The following is a 19,292-nucleotide window of genomic DNA, read 5'->3' on the forward strand; positions in this document are numbered from 1 at the left end:
TTGTCTTTGTCCCTGAGCTGTACCCCTATTGTTCCTGGTTCTCCTTGAAAGGTTTGCGTTTTTGGACTATGATTTACTGCCTGGTTCTGTACAGTTTTGCCTTTTGGACTTACTAGTTTGTTTTGTACCTTTTGAATGGAGTTTGAGTTTCCTGAGCTTACAGCTTCCTTTGTTTTGTTACCCTTACTACCTTGGCTTAAATAAATCCTTGGATTTTGGAATCTGGTTTGTGGCTCTGCATTTTTGGGATAACAGATAATTCAGCCCAAAATGAACAGAAGTAAAGATTACCAATTTGCCGATGGATAATTTCACTTTCATCAGAAGCTTTAATATTATTGTAACCGCGGCTATTTTTTTATGAGCTCCTAACATCAACGTTTGGCCATCACAGGAGTCTATGCAGCAGCCATCTTGCTACAGTCAAATACACCAAGCCGGGCATTGCCTAGCGACGTGGAATGCTACTTTACTGTAGAAAAAAAGAGGCCATTCTGGATAAATATATATACCCCAAATTCACGTGATTCACGTTAACGGCACGTGTTGAGTTGACAAAGATTGACAGATTTCGGATAAGACTGATAGTTTATCCTTTAGTAATTAGGCTGTGGAAGTATTCACACTACTTTTGGATTTATTGGGATTGGCAATTTGGGGAAAGGAGGAGGAGGAGGTGATCAAGAGAACAAGACCACAACATATTTGGTAGGCTCAAGGCTGCATTTATTTTCCTTTTTTTTTCTCTCTCGAGTGCATGGGATGATGGGAGCCCCTCCAGCAGGCTAGGGAGCCCCGCTCAGGTTAGCGGAAAATGACCGCGGGGCGCAGGTTGCCAGGTTTTTTTAAGTAAAAAAACAAAATAAAATAAAATAAATATTAAAAAAGTTCGGGATCAGATTGGTGATCGGCCCCCAAAAACGTGATCGGAGCATCCCTAGTCAGTACCTTCTTCTTCTTGGGCTCCTCAGCCGCTGGCTCCTCACCAAGAGTAAACTCCACCTTCTGTTAATGGTGCACAGGTTACACAGATACATCAATCAACACAGATTCCTCTTCAACCAACAAAAAAAAACAGACAACAAAAAGGTGCATGTGCTGCAAAGTCTTACCTGTGGGGGAGTCGGAGTGGTAGTGGACCTTCCACCTGACATGATCTCCTCTGTGATATCACGTCCACCCTGGTTGGGGTCTCGTAATCTGAACTATCAAGAGAACAGGGCAAGTACTGGTTAAGTCTCCACTCGACACTGATCCCACATCCCAATCCTATGCAAACGATCCCATCATAATGAACACTATTGTCATTTTGAGGCAAAAGGGAAAGTTCCACATTGAATGGACAATAAAGGTCCCCTCTAGTCAACTCATCCGCTGCCCTTTTGTTGTGGTACACTACCGAAGGTCGCAATAGAGCGCCGCAGTCCCCGCCCCCTTTCAGAAAAGCGAGTGGCCCAGGAAGTGGAAGCCCCATGCATTCTCCCATCGGCACTTTTAATATAATTTATTTAAAGACGGTTACGCCGCGGACAAAGCCAATTCGGATCGTGACGAATCATGACAATGAACACAATATTTTGGGACGATCAAATCATTAGAAAGAAGAAAAGAAAGTCAGGAGACAACACTATTTGTTTTATTTTTCGTCTTATAAATTATTTGATCGGCCCAAAATATTGTGTTCATTGTCATGATTCGTCACGATCCGAATTGGCTTTGTCCGCGGCGTAACCGTCTTTAAATAAATTATATTAAAAGTGCCGATGGGAGAATGCATGGGGCTTCCACTTCCTGGGCCACTCGCTTTTCTGAAAGGGGGCGGGACTGCGGCGCTCTATTAACTAACGCAAATAACTATGAAACCCTGCATAGTTAGCCCCCAGGTCAATGTGACAGCAGCCCCCTGGTCACCCCAGGCAAGCCCCCAGGTCAATGTGACAGCAGCCCCCTGGTCACCCCAGGCAAGCCCCCAGGTGCCCATGTCATTGTGACATCATCATGACATCAGGGACCATATAAGATAGCTTGAACCAGTGCTGGTTGTCTCGTTAGATCCCGCTGCAGTGGTGTCCGATCCGAACTTAACCCAACGATATCCGGTTTGTAAAAACAGATATCACTGGGGACATTTGGGTTGTAAGGCCACGCTGGATATCGCTGTTGTCTCAATACATGGAGCTATTGGGTGTCTCCATATATGGAGCTCTAGGTGAAATAACGAAGGCTTTCACCTTGAGCTCCATATATGGAGACAACCTATAGCTATAGCTGATGCCCCCCATGCCAAAGCGTCAGCGCTCGCCCAGCAGTCTGCCGTCAACGAGGTGGTTGCGTGCCCTTTAGGGCTTCTCGCCCCCAGGCATCTAAGGCTTCACTCACACCTTTCGATCTAGCATACAACATTGATGCATGCTAGATGTTTGGAGTACCAGTAGGGGCAAAAGTGGCGCTGTTGTTCCAGAAACAGAGAGATAGTGTTGCACTGTTGCCTGCTAATTACAGAGATAGAGAGAGAGAGAGAGAGAGAGAGAGGGAGGCAGGGGGAGAGGGGAGTTGCACCACTCAGTTCACACTTCACACAGGTGTGATCTTTCATAATAAGTGCAAATAGTCACTCGTTTTGTACCGTCAAGTCATTCACAAGATACAGTGCACCGGGTGGGACACCGGCTGACAGTTAAAATTAGGTTCATCCGCTGCCCTTTTGTTGTGGTACACTACCGGCTTGCGCTCCCTCTTGGGCGGGCCTTGTGGCTGGGCTGGTGGCTGCTGAGGGGGCGGAGCTTGTTGCTGGACGGGGTTGATTATGACGGGCGCGGGCTGGACAGAGGGTGTGTACTGGGTCTGGGCTGGATAGTATGCACCAGCTGTAGGGCGAGATGAGGAAAGAAGAGGGGGCGAGAGAGAAAATGGCATAACAATCTTAGCTATAACATCCAGGATGAATATGCAGTATCACACAAACAGACTTCCCTTCAGATTTTTATTTATTTTTGTTTATGAGTCCAAATATTCATGGTTGTTGCATGATCACTTGTGGTTATCGTTGTGCTTGGCAGGCATGAGTCTAGCGCATTGCCACTTACCATAAGCTTCAGGGCTGGTGCCAGGATAGAAGCCTGCCGTGCCACTGGTCACCGGATACTGCTGAGTAGGAGCCATAGTATATGGAGCTCGATACTGCAGAAAGAGAAAAGGTTACAAAACGCTGTTTGCCAAGTATGGGTCACGATGAAGTTCAAATATTTTAATGTGTCTCCAGTCCACTTCATAGTTTCCACATTGTCAACAGCACAATGTTCAATGTGACTGGCTATTTGTGTAAAATGTATACTAGGGCTAGGCAACAAATTGCAACGTTTCGTCCTACTAGGTCTATTTGCCTGATGAAGACCTACGTCGATAGGGACTGTTATTCAAAGGTTAGGTTTAGGGATCGCCTCAGTGGTGTCCGTAACATTGCCTCTAAATAAAGTAAGTCTCGGAGCTCTAGAAACTGTTCTCTCTCTTCCTTGATGTTTGCCTTGATGCCTGACATCCAGCACCTGGCCTAAATATAAGCATTGAGATGTGCACACAATATTCTCTGTGTAGAGTGTGTGCTGCAAAGATATTAAAATAGATGCCTCTTTGGCTGCTGCAGTTCGTTGGTGCCATGTGTGTTGACGGGAGGGCGGAAGAATTTACACTGGTACGCCAGAAGAGTGGACGGAACACTACGTCACGCTGCCACTCAAGTGACTACTGGCCAATCACAGCGCATCCTTTCCGGGACGTATCAGACCCGAACATGACGCACACTGTGACCCATCTGTGACGCACACTCATGTCTCCGTGGTGCTTCGCAAGGAATCTCCTGAGCCGAAAGGGGCGTCTACTTTTCGCCCGATAAATGACATATCAGGCCGAAAAAAGCGTTGACACTTAGGGCCATTTGCACCAAGAAAGATTAAGCCTTAATCTGGTTTAAATCAAGGTTTATCTATTAATCCAGTTGCACCAAACTTTAAACCTAGTTTTCACTAATCCGGTTTAGTTTTAAACCATCCTTTTAATCTTGGTTTTGTTTTTTTAATCTTGGTTTTAATTTTCACAGTAAACCTGGATTAATGTCAATCCTGTTGCACCACTACTTTAAACTTTGATTTAAGTATCAATAAGGGATTAATTCTAAACCAGCAGGAGAGGAGGTTTAATTGAAAACAACATGGCAGCATATATATACCTCTACATGTTTGTTGTTGTTTGGGAAACTATCGGAGGAAGTGGTGGTGTGTGTGATCGACGGAACAGATCTATAAACCTACCACGCACCACGGAGTGACCATACGTCTGTTGTTTTTTTTAGCGAGCGAGACAACTTTTATTATTATATATATTTTTGCTGCAGGCACTATAATTTAAACATTCTCAAATATGAATGAAATAGTAATGCTAATGATGCTCACGACTGCTGCTGTTTATTTACAGCGCAAAACCAAGATGGCGGACACACAACAAAGTTTAATCCATGAATTAATCACAGTTTAAAGTTTTAATCACAGTTTAATGGATTTTAATCACAGGTTAAGGATTTAATCACAGATCTGTTGAGCAATGCTTAAAATTAAGTGGTGCAACACAACTCGAATTAAAATTAATCCTTGATCAACAAATCCCTGATTAACACTAAACTAAACTTTATTTAATCTTTCTTGGTGCAAACGGCCCTTAGGCTTAACTTTCAGGGTGCAGATAACCTTGCCTATTGAACATGAACCATTGACCAACCTGTCCAGGAGGGATAATAATGAATTGCATTTTTATAGCGCTTTTCCAAGTGCTCAAAGCGCTTTACAATGGTTCATTCATTCATACATTGGGGATGAAGTAGCCCTGAGGGGAGCCAGCAAAGGAGAGCTGCTGCTGGGGAATCATCATCATTTGGGAGCCCGGCTGGTACACGTGAGTGGGTCCAACAGGCCGCGGGCCACTGCTTGTCTGGACCCTGGGAGCACTGGTGGGCATTGCCGGCCTGTTCTGATAAAGAGGGTACACGGAGGGGGGACAGAGAATAGCAGTCAGGCACCACTTTCAACCTGGCTATTTGGGGTGTGTTTTGTTCATGACTAAGGTTTTAAAAAATGTTTCACAATTCTTCAAAGAAAAAATTGAATAGTGAAAATGGCAGATCTACAAGCTCACAATGCATCACGATGCAACTTGAGCTTGTAGGTCTGCTATTTTTCGCGTGACATCCATACATCAAAATAGTGCTTAAGGGGGATTCACACAGACTGTTTGATTCAAAATGTTCCCGAATACGGTTGCCTGGTCCTCGCTGGCCATGATTCACATTGGCCTTGATTCTTCCTCACCCGAGTACACTTCATTCAACGCTTTCACATTGCGGCAATCCGTATCCAAGTACACTTCAATCGGTCCTGAGACCACCTCCATCTGGTCCCGGGAACGGTATGCAGCATTCACACTACCACAACATCTGCCAAGTGGTCCTGAGTGCGCATCCAGGACCATAGTGTGAATCTGCTTCAAGTGGTTAGCAAACATACTACCATGAGGACTGCGAACATATCAGAGTACACAGGGTCCTACTAAGCTACATCTCGGATGCATGGGTGTGTGTGTGAGCTGTACGTGAGTGCTTAGTCAACCGAGAGCTGAATGGACTGCACCCACAGCAACTGTCAATGTGTCGTGCAAGTTCACTTCTTGGGTTACACAGCGTCTAAATTGTATAGAATTTCATTTCGGCCTGCCAGAGTCAAGAGGAGAAGAGGAGGAAGAAGAAAAATGCTGTTACCTGTAGTGCTCGGTATCCACCCTTCACGTGCAAGAAAGCAAGAGAGACATCATCTTCTTTGCTCAAGGCTGGTTTGGAAAGAGCAGAGCATCTTACTTACTACAAAGAATGTAATTAATTATGATTACATATTGCCAAAAAATAACAACCCAGTGGTAGATGAACAACTTGGATTAAAAACCTGGCTTAAAAATGTATCATGGGGACTCATTTTCGCTTCTGGGATTAATACTGTAGGTCTAAACTGTCTCTGAGGAACATGTCCAACCAACATTGCGCTGCATTAACCTGTATGAGTAAGGGACAAATAATGTAAATCCATCTTGGTTCTTGATACATACCTGGCTCTCCACTGACTGGTTTGGCTCCCGTTCCTCCACTATTGCCTTTTCCCCAGCTGCCCCACATGCCTTTGCCGCCTGGGGCCAGTAGCTGGGTGTTAAAGTCCAGAGAAACAGGCTAGAAGCAAACACAAGATACAATCATTTAGGCCAATAGATGAGGAATGGCAATTTAAAACCACAGTACATTGTACAGTAAGTAAGTAGAAATAACTCAGTGATCCTTATACACTACTACAGCCTGGGCTTGGTGAAGGTACTGTACACATACCTTTGTGATCTTGCTGAGGCGTGAAGTGTCAATGGGCCTGTTCTTGGTGGATATGGGCACAGTGTTCCAGCCCTCAGTGTTCCAGTCCTGGGGCTGCTGACCCCGGCCACCTCCTTCCCGGCCTTCCCGGCCACCCCCTTGGTTGTGTGAGCCACGACCCCCCATGCCTCCTCCTCCTCCCCCTCCTCCTCGTCCTCCTCCTCCGTACTTCTGGTTGAACATCTGCTGCTGGACCTTGATCTCTTCCCTGTGTGCCTCTAGTTCTGCGTCCTTGTGGATCTGGCCGATGGTCTTGGGGCGCTGGTCCCCTCTACGAGGTACCCATGAACACTATGGAGCAACACAGGGGAGAACATCTCTCAAACTATTTGATGTTTGAAATGAGGGCAGGAGGCTGAAGAATGGGGTTGATGAGTTATGAAGGATAACAGGACATGTTGAAGAAAATTAGTTTGAAACCAGGGAAGATAATTTATACATTCTCTATCCTACCTTTCTGAGGTCTATGACGTCCTGCAGCATGAAGCGGATTTTGGACAATGTCTTCCTCTCCTTAATGATATTGTCAATTTGGTTGAAGTACTGATCCATTCGAGGCTGCAAGGGACAGACGGAGATAGACAGACACTGAAACTTCTGTTTAGCAGAAAAGCAGAACGAGTTGAAACTTAGTGTTTGTGTATATGTGTGTGTCTGCGTCTGTGTGGGGACATGCGTATGCTCTGCTACCTTGGCTTTCTCAAAGTCAAGGTCCTTGCCAATGGTGGACAGCAGCCTGCAGAGGCATTCCAGAGACTCTTCGTCGTAATTCTTCAGTAGTTTGACTACGCAGTCATGCATGCAGGCCTCTGTCAGCATCTTCAGCTTAAAAAGCTCGCAGATGAATATGATGTTGCCCAGCGAGCGGTGGTGGGCCCCGTCCCTGGCGCTGGTCAGCTCCAACTGCAGGCGCTCCTGATCCTCCTTTTATCAATTAGAACTAACAAAAGTAAGCATGGGCTCTGTCTGGACTGGGGTTTCTCCCAGTTCAGTCACTACTGCAAACAAGAAAAAATGTATGCACATAATGATGGGTGCCAAAAGTTATGGTTTTATCCAAATCTTAAATATGTAAGATAAGAATAAAAATTGTGAATTTGGTCCATTTCTATGCCAAAGCCCAAGTGGCTGTTGTTCATTAATGGATTCAATGAATGTATAAAATAGTTTATTGAACAGATTAAGATAAGATTGATAAATGTTATTATTTACAGCCAGCCACATATTAGCTTTGTTACAACTGCCAGAGTGCTAGCCAGTTTCAAGAATGGTCTCCTCAGCCGCTCGATCCCATCAGTTATACTCAGTGGCACATGGCTCAACAGACGTCATCACTGTTGACAGTTTAATGTGGAACTTGGAATAATCCTTTGACACCACAAATCAAATCATAACCTTATGATGCATCATAAATATGCATTAAAACGACTTGGGATGGAAACATGTCTTTAAACCATTTATACCTGAGGCCGATTGTAAAACAATACAGAGAAGGAGAAGTCCAACAGTCTGTTGGAGCAAAGACTGTGTGCGGACCACTTATGTATCTACCTTTTGTCCAGCACCAGCAAGGAACTGGATGTGCGCAAGCCACCTGCTTTTTAAACCGATTCTAAAACAATGTCTTCTAAATCAGACAGTTTTCTGAAAAAACAATGTTTCTATATCAGTGGTTCCTTAAATATTTCATGTCAAGGACCCTAAAAATTTAATGTAATTGGCCGCCAACCCCCATCTGAAAATATCTTGTTCCAGGGACCCCGGGAGCAAAGATATGAGTTAAAAACATTGAAAGAATAAATATATAAGATTTGCAGCACATTTTCACGATTTTTCAAAAGATAGTAGATCTACAAGATCGTAGCACGGAAATCTGTGCTGCGATATGAGCTTGTAGATCTGTTATTTTTCAATAGCCAAAGTATAACCTAATGCTTAAAACACCAAAAGGGGTTCCCATCTTGAATGGGTAAAACTGTGTTTCTTACAGGTTTAGCAGCCTCAATCTCCTTCTGCTTTTTCTCGTCATCGTCCTGGTCTTTCTCGAACTCCTTCTGGCAGCGGTTGAGCAGCAGCTTGCGGAAGTTCACAGTGACTCCTGGCTTGTCTGTGGTGGGGACTTTCAGCTGGGGACATCAGAGAGACATGTTAGGATACACATTTTACTCACAAATGTTATCTTGTCTAATAAAAGACAACCAATGAGGGGAGCGAACATGGCACAGAGTGAGATAGGTTTTATACCTAGTTGTTCACCGGTGCTGCACACTGAAAATTGAAGATCCATAAGCTCACAACCCGTCACACTGTAACGTGTTGTAAACTTGTAGATCAGCCCTTTGTAGTGCATGCGACAAGATGAGCAACCAACCAAGTACAGTATAAATCAGGCATCAGAGATGTGTGGTTGATGCTTCGTAGGTTGCTCAATCCCATCAGTAGCAATCAGTGGACCAGACACGTGGCAAACTGGAGACCGATGACGGACGATGACTCACCCCCATAAGGCAGCGGCACATGTTGGCGTAGGCCACGGCGAAGTTGGGCTCAGAGATGGCCTTCTCAAAGATGAGGTCGATGACCCCCTTGAGCCTCTCCTCCGTGTCGATGGTCAGCTCCATCACCTGCTTCATTAGCTGCTGGAACTTCAGTGGGGTCAACTTGTTGAGGATGCTGCGCACGCGCTTGAACAGCTCCGCCGTTTTCCGATTTTCGGGGTCATCCTCGTTTTCAGCAACCTCCGAGGGGGTCGCCCGTGGTTTCTTCACCGAAGGCTTCCAGGCCTTCTTGGCCTTGTTGAGCTGCACGTCATTGTTGAGTGACATGCTGGTGATGATCTTTCTTGGCTCTTTCTTTTGGCCCTGCTGCGGGCGACGCTGACCTGGCATCAGCTGATGCTGAGCGGCGGAGGCATGAAGGAAAGGTAAAATAGAGGGATTAAGTAATAGTAAAAAAACATTGGTGTCATCTAGGGATCGATTATCGGCTTCGATATTCATATTTTTTATTAATGCAAAAAAAAAATAATCGAAAGAAAAACGGACGATTATTATATTTCTCTTAAATGCACAAACATGGTTCAACAACCAGTTTCATTGTAAGGAGATGTATAGCTGCATGTCTCTGACTCTCTCACCCCTGGCCCGGAGTAGTAGACACGGCTCCGCTCTACACACACACTCTACCGTCTCCTCCCTCTCTCTCACACACACGGTCACGGACTCAAGAGAGAGAGAGGGCCAGGGAGGAGAAAGGATTATACTAACCTTAATTGTAACCATAAAAATCAGGCTTTTGGATTCTCCACTAATCGGTAATCGGAAATATTGGCCAAAAACCATATCGGTCGATCATATCACTGTCATCATCACAGCTGCCGCAAGTTATATGGTCAGTTAGTGAGCACAGCCCATTTTCCCCACTTTAATTCTCATGGCGTCATTCTCGAAGGATCAGAACACTTCGAGCCACGCTGCCAGCTTGTACATCTGCTATTTGCAGATGACTCTGCACTTCTGGTCTCAGAAAGGAACAAACTGCAGGTTGAAAAGGCCCTCAGCTCTGAATCTGCACCTGGCTCGCTGATAACAAACTATCTTTACACCTGGGAAAAACTGAATCCATTCTCTTTGGATCAAATAGTAATCTCAGCAAGGCTTTTTGGTTAGAGTGGGTGACAATATTAACACACGAAAAGATGAAATTACCTACCTAGGTTCCATCCTGGAGGCAAATCTTTCCGGTGATAAAATGGTCACCAACGTAATCAAAAAGTCAACCAAAGAACAAGATTCCTGTACAGGATCTCAAGGTTTCTTCGACTATGCATGCACCTCTTGGTACCACAGCACCTCAAAGGCCATTAAAACAAGGCTCCAGACTTCCCAAAACAAACTGGTCAGGCTACTACTTAGCCTCACTCCCCGAACCCACCTCACCCCTGCCCATTTTAACAGGCTGGAATGGCTTAGAGTTGACGACAGAGTACAGCATCTTGCAATGGGTCTGGTCTACAAGATTCGCTACACCACCAAGATACCCATGCACCTGTCTAAATACGTCCTTAATGGCCTGGGCCGTGGCTCAGCGGTCCAGGCACCTTGGCCGGTAGTCCGAGCCTGGCAGTGTGCCGCGGATTCGACTCCCCATTTCCTGTCAGCTTACTGTCTGTCCCTCTATAAAAAATATAAAATAAAGGCGAAAGCCGCAAAAAAAAAAAAAACATAAAAATAAATAAAAATAAAAGAAATACGTCCTTAATGTCAATGAAGTCCCATGACTCCTTCAAAACTGGCCCCAGTTAATAAAGTCTGAGTCGTCCACTCACCCCCTTTTCCCTTTTTCTTACTTTCTTTATATGATGACTTCCTGTTTTTTTAACGACGCAACACATGTGGTTGAACATGTACTGTATGTCGAACATTACTAACCGTACCCCAAACCCAAACCTAAACATAACCGCAAGCACGTCGCAACGCATGTCGGACCAAAGAAAACTTCACTTCAAGTTCACTACATGTTGTTTGCAGTGGACACAAAAATTATGGCGTGAGCAGGATTCGATCCCACTCAACCCAGGAGGTATGGATCGAAAGTCTCCCTGCAGGGGCTAGGCTCCCATATTTCTCAGAGATATAGCTGAGGGGTGATTTCACCCATCACCTATATGCGTACGTCTCTAAATGTTCTGATGAATTGAAAATGGTGGACCCTGTTGTAAACAAGTACAAATGCTTTATCATGGTTCGTCTACATGTAACAGTTTTTGTATTGGCCCATTTAACACTTTTTTTGCTAAGGCTGTGTATAGATGTCCTGGGAATCAAAACCATGGGGTGCTAAGGACATGCATAGGCGTCCTTAGGTATTTTTTATTGGCCTTTCCTTCTGCAGTGTACAGTGTACTACGGCTCCATTAGAATGGCTCGTAACTCTAAATCTAGGGCGCTCTCCATGGTTTTGACCAAAAGTGCAAAGTTCTGTCTTCATTTATTTTCTTTTTTAGGACTAGTCCAGAATATATGAGCGTGGGCCACCTCCTTGTGGCCACACAGTCTCCAGCATGGCTGTTCTGTTTTCAATTGTCTTGACTTAATTTTAGGTGTTCTCAAAATCTCATTCGGTTCTTCCAACAGAATTCTCTCGACATTCTTGAGTTGGTAGACGTAATTTGTGTTTTGCACATATTTACCCATTCCTCTGTAGTGATGGTAATCTCTCCAACTCTTTTCCCCAATTAGTTTGAATGTACTCTGTGGAGTTATCCCTAGCTGAAACCAAGGCATTGTATACACTAGACACTGCTCTTTTGGACTCATGCTTATATGCCTGAATAAAAACCTGTATCAGATCGTTTGAGGCCACCGGCTCGGAAGCTTTCACCTCCCCCATGAAGTACTCTTGTACTTGAAGGTATCTAAAAAAGTCCTTGTTATCTATACACATGCACTTATTTTTCAATTGTTCAAAATTCAAAAACACATTGCCATCCATGGCAGTACTGTAAGACTGTCTTCATTTCTGACTTCAGCATACATCTCGTTTTTTTTTTTGTAAAGTAAATACATTGTCTCAAATATGTTGTTTTTATTTATTTTTTATATGCAAACAAATGTGAATTTTCCTATTGGAATAAAGTCCAAACCTTAAAAAAATTAATAAAATAAATTAACATTATCCAAATTATTTCCTTTTTTACATTTTGGAATTTAACACCGAGGTGCCCATTCTTCCTGCTCCCTTTTGCAATGTGAAATGCCACTGAATCTGTAATATTTTTTTATTTTGCTTCTCTCTTGTCATATGGGCCAAGTGAAAAATAATGATCTCTCTTTTCAACTGACAGCTGACGCTTTTATTGTGAAGGCAAAAGTTTCAGAACGTCTCATCCTGCATATTTCCGCATGCTGAAAATAGCAAATCTACAAGTTCACAACGTGTTACGGAGGCGACGCGTTGTGAGCATGCAACACGTCGTACAGCAAAGCCAGGCTTCACTTTGTTTTTAGGCTCCTCAATGCAAAATAAACAGTTAGTGTAAGGGACAGTAGGTCGGGACACGGTATTGATAAGGTATAAGCTTTTTTCGGTGGCACGTTATGTTTAATCCAACAACAAGTTTACCTCAGTGTTTGGGACATTACATGTTCTGTGTCTGTGTGGATGCTAGTTAGTGAGACTCGCTACGGCTACGTGGATGAGTGAGCACACATCACAGTGTTGTGAGCTGCGTGCACCACGGCAGAGACAGATTACATTAATTCGGTTTTGGACTCAGGTTTATTATTCTTTTAGCAGGACTTTTGGCTTTGTGCAGTGCTTTAATGAGCAAGATCTGTACCGTAAGTACCCTAGTTAAAGTGAAAAACAATTTCGATTACGGTAACTTTTTTTGACATCTTCCAAATAAATAAATAAATCGATTTAGATTTAAATTTGATTAATCGCGCAGCCCTATTTGGAATATAAACGCTTCTAGAGAGTCTTTAGATAAATCAGCGTGAGGTAAGAACGGAAGATTATGCCTCCCGGTTTTGGGGGGGAACGGAAGGCGGAGCTTTTCAGAGTAAAATCTGCCATATCCTAGCCTAGCATGCCTACCCAGCCTCAACCCCCCCACCTTCAGATACCCTATGACACCCCTGACTACAGTATAGGCGTTAGTAGCCTTCCTAGACATACTTCCACCTGTTTATAATCCATTCAACACTTATAAATGTACTGTACAGTAGGGTGCTATCTCCAGTTGCCTTCTGGCTTCATACATCCATGATTACTATGAAAAACAAGAAACATATTGAAATCTCACCTCTCTCTGTGGCCAAGTTGTCTTCAGGATGTGGTCTAGTTGGTCTCTCAGACCAGACACGACATCAGTCACATCTCTGAAGGACCTCAGAGGACAGATGACCACACTGGGTGAGACTACTGGACATCCACTGGAACCGGAGAGAGACTGGAAACTCTGGAGAGAGACAAGCGGAGAGACAAGAAAACCACTTTAGACAGGGATGGAAGATCAATTGATCACAATTGGTGGAGTTGAGCTGATCCTGTCCTTGATGTTCAACCAGTCAAAATATGCGCATATGCACGCACACTTTCCCTCATTGTATATACAGTATAGTGTTTTTATCTTTACCGTGTTGTCATGACACTAGACACTAGACGCTTTGTCTCCCTGGATATGTGCCGGTGTCACCACAATGGCCTCTACAGGGACTGCATGACAGAGGCTGCTAGGGCACGACGTCGGTCGACCTCTCTTTTGAGGTCACCGATGTTGGACACTGTCGAGCCAAGATATTTAAAGGTGGAAACATGGCCGCTGAATAACACTCTTGCGGCCTCCAGCGCCAGAGCCCTCAGGAGGATTGAAGGCATCACGTGGAGCTAGCATGTTACAAACCAAACTTTAAGAGAGCTAAACCAACAGCCCGCAGCATCCCGTCTTGCAGCAATGCGGCGAGTGCGCTGGTATGGCCACACCATTCGCCTGCCAGGGGAACATCCAACATGCATCATCCTGGACTTCAATCCCCAGCAAGCCGGCTGGAGACGACCAAGAGGCGCCCGCTGGCTGGATGGAAAAACCCAGGACCTTAGAGCATGTAACGTGACTTTGGCACAAGCTCAACACCTTGCTCACAACAGACCCAGATGGAGAGACCCGGTGGCTTTGGTTGGCTCTATGCGCCCTGAAGGACTAAGTAAGTAAGTGTTGTCATGGAAGTGAATAGTGAAGTCAATAAACAATCTAATCTAATTTGGTATTGAACACTGGAATACAAATTATATTTTCTATATATCTAATAATTGTATACTTTCAAAATCAAAGAATTGCTCTATAGTCGGTGCCCGGCTGTAGAGCACAGAGTCGGTAACAACGGAAGTTGGAGATCCATGCCCCACCCAGCTATGCAATACCCGTGTCAGAGTAGCCGTTCCACCAATCTGTCCGTGTCCCTGTTATGCCCATATATGGCGATTTCTGTATCCGTCTCTCTGTGTCCCTTTATTCCTATATATGGAGTTCTGTGTCAGGCATGCCATGTCAGGCATGAAGTGTTGTGATGTCAGAACAGGCCAGCTCCATATATGGAGATATAGGGGTGATCAGGTCCAGGTCCTGGGTAGAGGCTTTTGTGCTGCAATTCCTGTGGGAACTGGTGTGTCGAATTTAAAGTCGTGGGGCAAACGGTTCTTGAGTTACATGGATTACTAATGCACAGACGTACGTACACACACACAGAGACTTGGTGCATTTATAGATAGCCAATCTACAAGCTGTCTAAATGTTTGAATGATATGATGGAGTGGAATGAAATACTGTACTATGAAGCCTATTTGTCCGAAATGTGTAAAAAGCCACGTGTGGAACCTGAATGAAAGTGATGAGGTCCTCAGTGTTGGACAGCTCCTCCAGCTCAGCATGTCTCCTCTCCAGCTGATCCAGGGTCTCCTCCAGCTGTCTCAGTAGAGCCCCAGTCTGAGCCACTGCAGTCTGCTGTGCTTCTGCAGACCTCTGCACGCGCACGCACACACACACACACACACACACACACACACACACACACACACACACACACACACACACACACACACACACACACACACAGTGTTGCTACTGTAAGATGTTCTGGGTACATTAGCGCAGTGGGGTCGCAGTGGGGTCCTTCAACCCGTTCAATTTGAGAAATAGATTGGCATCATAATCATTTTAACCATTATACTTTGGCTATTCGAAACAAAAAGTACCAGATATATAAGCTTAATATCACGTCACTTCGTGCAGTGATATGAGCTTGTGCCAAATCTTTGCTTCTGGAGGTCCCTGGAACAAAATATTTTGAAATGGGGGTCATATCATTTTTCATATCATTTTAGGGGTCCTTGACATGAAAAGGATTTGAGAACCACTCACATTCAGAGCCTCCAAGACCGGTCTCAGGTCTTTCAGCTCCTTCTTTTTCTCCTGGATCTTCTGCTGGACTTCCTCCTGACTTGTCACCAGCTGTTTCTGCAAGAAAAAAGGAAGCTTAGAGAAGGAAGGGATATGGTTATGTGACTGGGCTGCGCCATGACACTTTCATGGGAGGCAAATCTCATACCGGAAGTTCAATTAATACATGGCAGTGAATGGAGCCGGCTGGACCAGCTTGTGAAGAAACATTATTTCTGAACAGGCAGTTTGGCATGTAAACATTGTGGACATTTTCATGTCGGGAAACCAATTCTAACCAATCAGAGAGAAAGAGCTCATACACACTCAGGATACAGGGTAAAGTGAAATTGGAGAGTTTAGTTTGGATCCACACATCATCTTAAATCAACCGTGTAACTTCTCCAAAATACACTTTTTGCAGGGGCAAGATTAATGGACATGAAATATGATTCATGAAATGTTATCAATCCACCGTTGTTTTAATTGGGTCAAAAATGTGTGTACTTCATCCTTGAGCCCATTAAAAGCGGGAAAGCATTCTGTGAAATTTTAGATGTTTTTTCAGAAAACTATTAGGATTTACAGTGGTTTATAACAAGTGTTTCTCAAAAATAGCAGATCTACAAGCTCACAGTGTGTCACTTGAGTTTGTGGCGCGCTGCAACCTTGTTAATCTGCTAATTTATTTTATTTTTAAGATATTCCTTTTAGCCTTTATTGATAGATTGATAGTAGACTGACAGGAAATGGGGACAGAGATGGCGGGAAGACACACGCAAAAGGCCGTCGGGATCGGGAGTCAAACCATGCCGTCAGGCTGGCTCAGCAGCCTAGGTGCCCAGACAGTTGAGCTAACCGCCCGGGCCAATTTGCTACAGTCCCTAGCCGTGGGGGTCCATCACATGATTTGCTACCTGTTTCTCTGCCTTATCTGCAGCAGCTGACACTGTGTCATGGCCCTTGTGTTCATACATGGTGCACAGATAGCAGATACACTGGTGGTCTGTGCGACAGAACACCTCCATCAGCTTGTCATGCCTGGAGCACATCTTCTCCTGCAGTTTGTTGGTGGCTGGAACCAGCTTGTGCTTCTGCAACACAGGTGCATTGTAGTGAGGCTGGAGGTGAGTCTCACAGTAAGAGGCCAGACACACCAGGCAAGACATGAGAGCTTTGCGACGTCTGGCTCCGGTACAGAGATCACAGGCCGTGTCTGCTGGACCGGCGTACAGCAGAGCAGCGGAGGCAGCAGGAGACTGCTGAGCTTCTGTACTTCTCAGGTTCATCACGACCTGGAAGTAAAGAGAAGAGGAGGGGAGATCACTCACTGAGTGTGAGCTTCATCTGATAACCGTAATAACACTGAACACTGTGCTTCTGAACTTTGCACTCCATTAAGTTGATTGCTTTATGCTGTAAAAATGTATAATGTAAGTATTTAGCAGACACTCTTAACCACTAGAACCCTACAGTATGTATCTGCTATTATGTTTGCCTGACATGGGGACACTAGGATTTAATGATTAACCAGTGACTAGTCTCTCAAGACAACAGGGGAGGCGCTGTTTTCCCGAAGATTTGACGATGGGATTCTCAGATTTACGAGTGACTAACAAAGTCAGAGATCACAGTTAATTACCCTAGTCATAAAGTACTGTAGACTTGGCCTGACACTCAGCCTGAATTCTCATTTACGTTCACATAATCATCACCTGAAACATATTTTGTCCGGGTTTGTGTGAACCCAAACATTGGCTTGTGATTGGCTGATCACCCCATTTGCGTGGCTGAGAAAGGAATATGATGTATGATGATAAGCGTGCCCCTCACTTCACACGAGAACCCCAACATGAATGGCCTACTGTATATGGCCGCGTACCACAATCTGAAAATATTTTATATATATATATATATATACATATTGCGTTGCGATCAGAAATGTTCAAATAGCAGATGTATAGGGTTACAGTAAGTTAAACAGACTGTGATGGTCTATTAACTAATTTAGCTGGGGACCCCATGCTGCAGTTGATTGATTGAAATATGTATTAACAGTTTGCAGAATTACAGTACATTTCAAGCACAAACTCAATACAAAGACTGTTAACTGTGAGTGGACGACCCAATTAAGCATTACACTTGTTTACAATAGGGTCCACCTTGTTCAATTCATCAAAACATTTAGAGACTACAAATAGACACTTCTATATAGTTAAAGAACAGAGTTCCCCTCATGTACCCCAGGAAATAACATGCTTAGTATTTTTTGGATATTATCAGCATACTAACATAAATCAAACAAGTAAACAACATATAGTACTACTACCCTATCAAAACAGGCAACAAGGAGTTTGCTGTGACATAAAATGCGGATGCGGTTTAACATGTGGTTCATATCTCACGACTCACCTCAGCCAGCAAGGTATTCTTTCTCAGAAGAGGCCTGGGACTGAAGCTCTCTCTGCACCCGGGACAGCTGTAGACTCCAGTGGACTCATTATGGTCCCAGTAATCCTCAATACAACTGCTACAGTAATTGTGTCCACACTGTAGAGTCACTGGTTCCTTTAGAAGGTCCAGGCAGATAGGACAACAGAACTGGTCCTGGCCCAGCTCACATCCCTGTTGTTGTTCTGCCATTTGGACACAGCCACACTCACTCACACTGAGAGAAAGCACACAACACTTTCGTTTACTCTGCAGAGAGACTGAGCCAAGTTTCGTTTCTTCCTTAAACTCAAGGGGGCGTAGCACTATCTCCTGCGGGGGGTTTGCACATGCGCAGTGTAAACAGCAGAGGGTAGTACAGTCTGACGGACGACACATTGAGGGCCCTGGCCCCATATTTAAAACGAGATTATATTGAATATTATATGTGTTCCAATGCTTAATAATATTATTTTCCATTAAAGTGTCGTAGACTCTTGATGATTGATAGGGGCTATATCAGTGTGCACTGTGCTAATTAACGTTCACATTCACAATCAGGTCAACACACAGTCACAATGCCCAAACTTTGTGCAGCAGTAGGCTAGGCTGTAATGTAATATTAATAAAAAATAGAAGCAAACCACGTCTACCCAAAATCTCGGCCACTCGCTCACTTACACTCGATGACACTCCAGCATGGCGCCGTGTTACGCTATGTGACAATCGTAAATCCACAAGATGGTCACATATATCGGCAGCTCACCAATTTCACGTGAGCGAGTGGCCGAGAGTTGGGGTATTGGAATCTGGCTTAGGTTTATGCTTTTTCAGTTTTTGAGTGGTGCAACCACTCCTATAGACAGCTGTGTCGAAAATAGCGTTTGTTCACCACCAAGTGTCACTGTTGCGCACAGCCTAACACAGACACACAGCCAGGGAGGTGGGCTTGTACAGTACGTACGTACAGCTCAAGTACAGTACAGCACCACTCACTTCAGACGAGTCAGATTTTATCCTCTTAGCTGTTTTTGTATTGTCCTGTACTTTCCTTGAACTTAGTCTGTACCCATTCGGCAAACTGTTAAAACGTTCAGTTGATTAGAGATGCAAGTTAACTGCAGATGTTTCGACTATTATCCACCTACGTTTATTACACAAAAATGTAATTTAGTCAGAGAAAAAGAAAACACTGGCGGACACTCAGTAAAATTAAGTAGGCTATTTACTTGAGCTGTGTCCCGTGTTTTGGACAGCCTACTGTATGACGACTCTACAAAGTCTACATCTCAAATACAAATGTGCCTATTTTTGTCACTGCATTTATAGGAATGGCAAAGGCACATCAAGAACCATTTCACATTGTGCCTATTGTGACAATAGCAAATCTAATATTTTAACTATTTAGATTTAGTTCTATTCTACATACTGCATTTTAAATGCCCAACATGAACCCCATTCGATCAC

General features: G+C 44.2%; 1 protein-coding gene across 1 annotated transcript; it reads right to left on the reverse strand.

The window, feature by feature from the left end:
* Window positions 1-596: 596 nt before the first annotated feature.
* Window positions 597-18,103, reverse strand: LOC308326199 (uncharacterized protein; the record flags this gene model as incomplete). Its single annotated transcript, XM_080779007.1, has 19 exons — window positions 17,808-18,103; window positions 16,313-16,690; window positions 15,378-15,473; window positions 14,835-14,978; window positions 13,263-13,418; window positions 9,208-9,351; window positions 8,953-9,159; window positions 8,443-8,580; window positions 7,145-7,378; window positions 6,908-7,012; window positions 6,416-6,745; window positions 6,145-6,262; window positions 5,804-5,871; window positions 4,858-5,019; window positions 3,087-3,180; window positions 2,722-2,867; window positions 1,113-1,205; window positions 949-1,005; window positions 597-608 (listed from the first exon to the last, which is right to left on the reverse strand). The coding sequence occupies exons 1-19, from the start codon at window positions 18,036-18,038 to the stop codon at window positions 597-599; spliced, it is 2,913 nt and encodes a 970-aa protein (XP_080635133.1). The 5' UTR covers window positions 18,039-18,103.
* Between the last annotated feature and the right edge of the window lie 1,189 nt (window positions 18,104-19,292).

This window comes from Protomyctophum bolini (assembly GCF_963924005.1).
Source record: "Protomyctophum bolini genome assembly, chromosome: 12".
NCBI classification, from domain to species: domain Eukaryota; kingdom Metazoa; phylum Chordata; class Actinopteri; order Myctophiformes; family Myctophidae; genus Protomyctophum; species Protomyctophum bolini.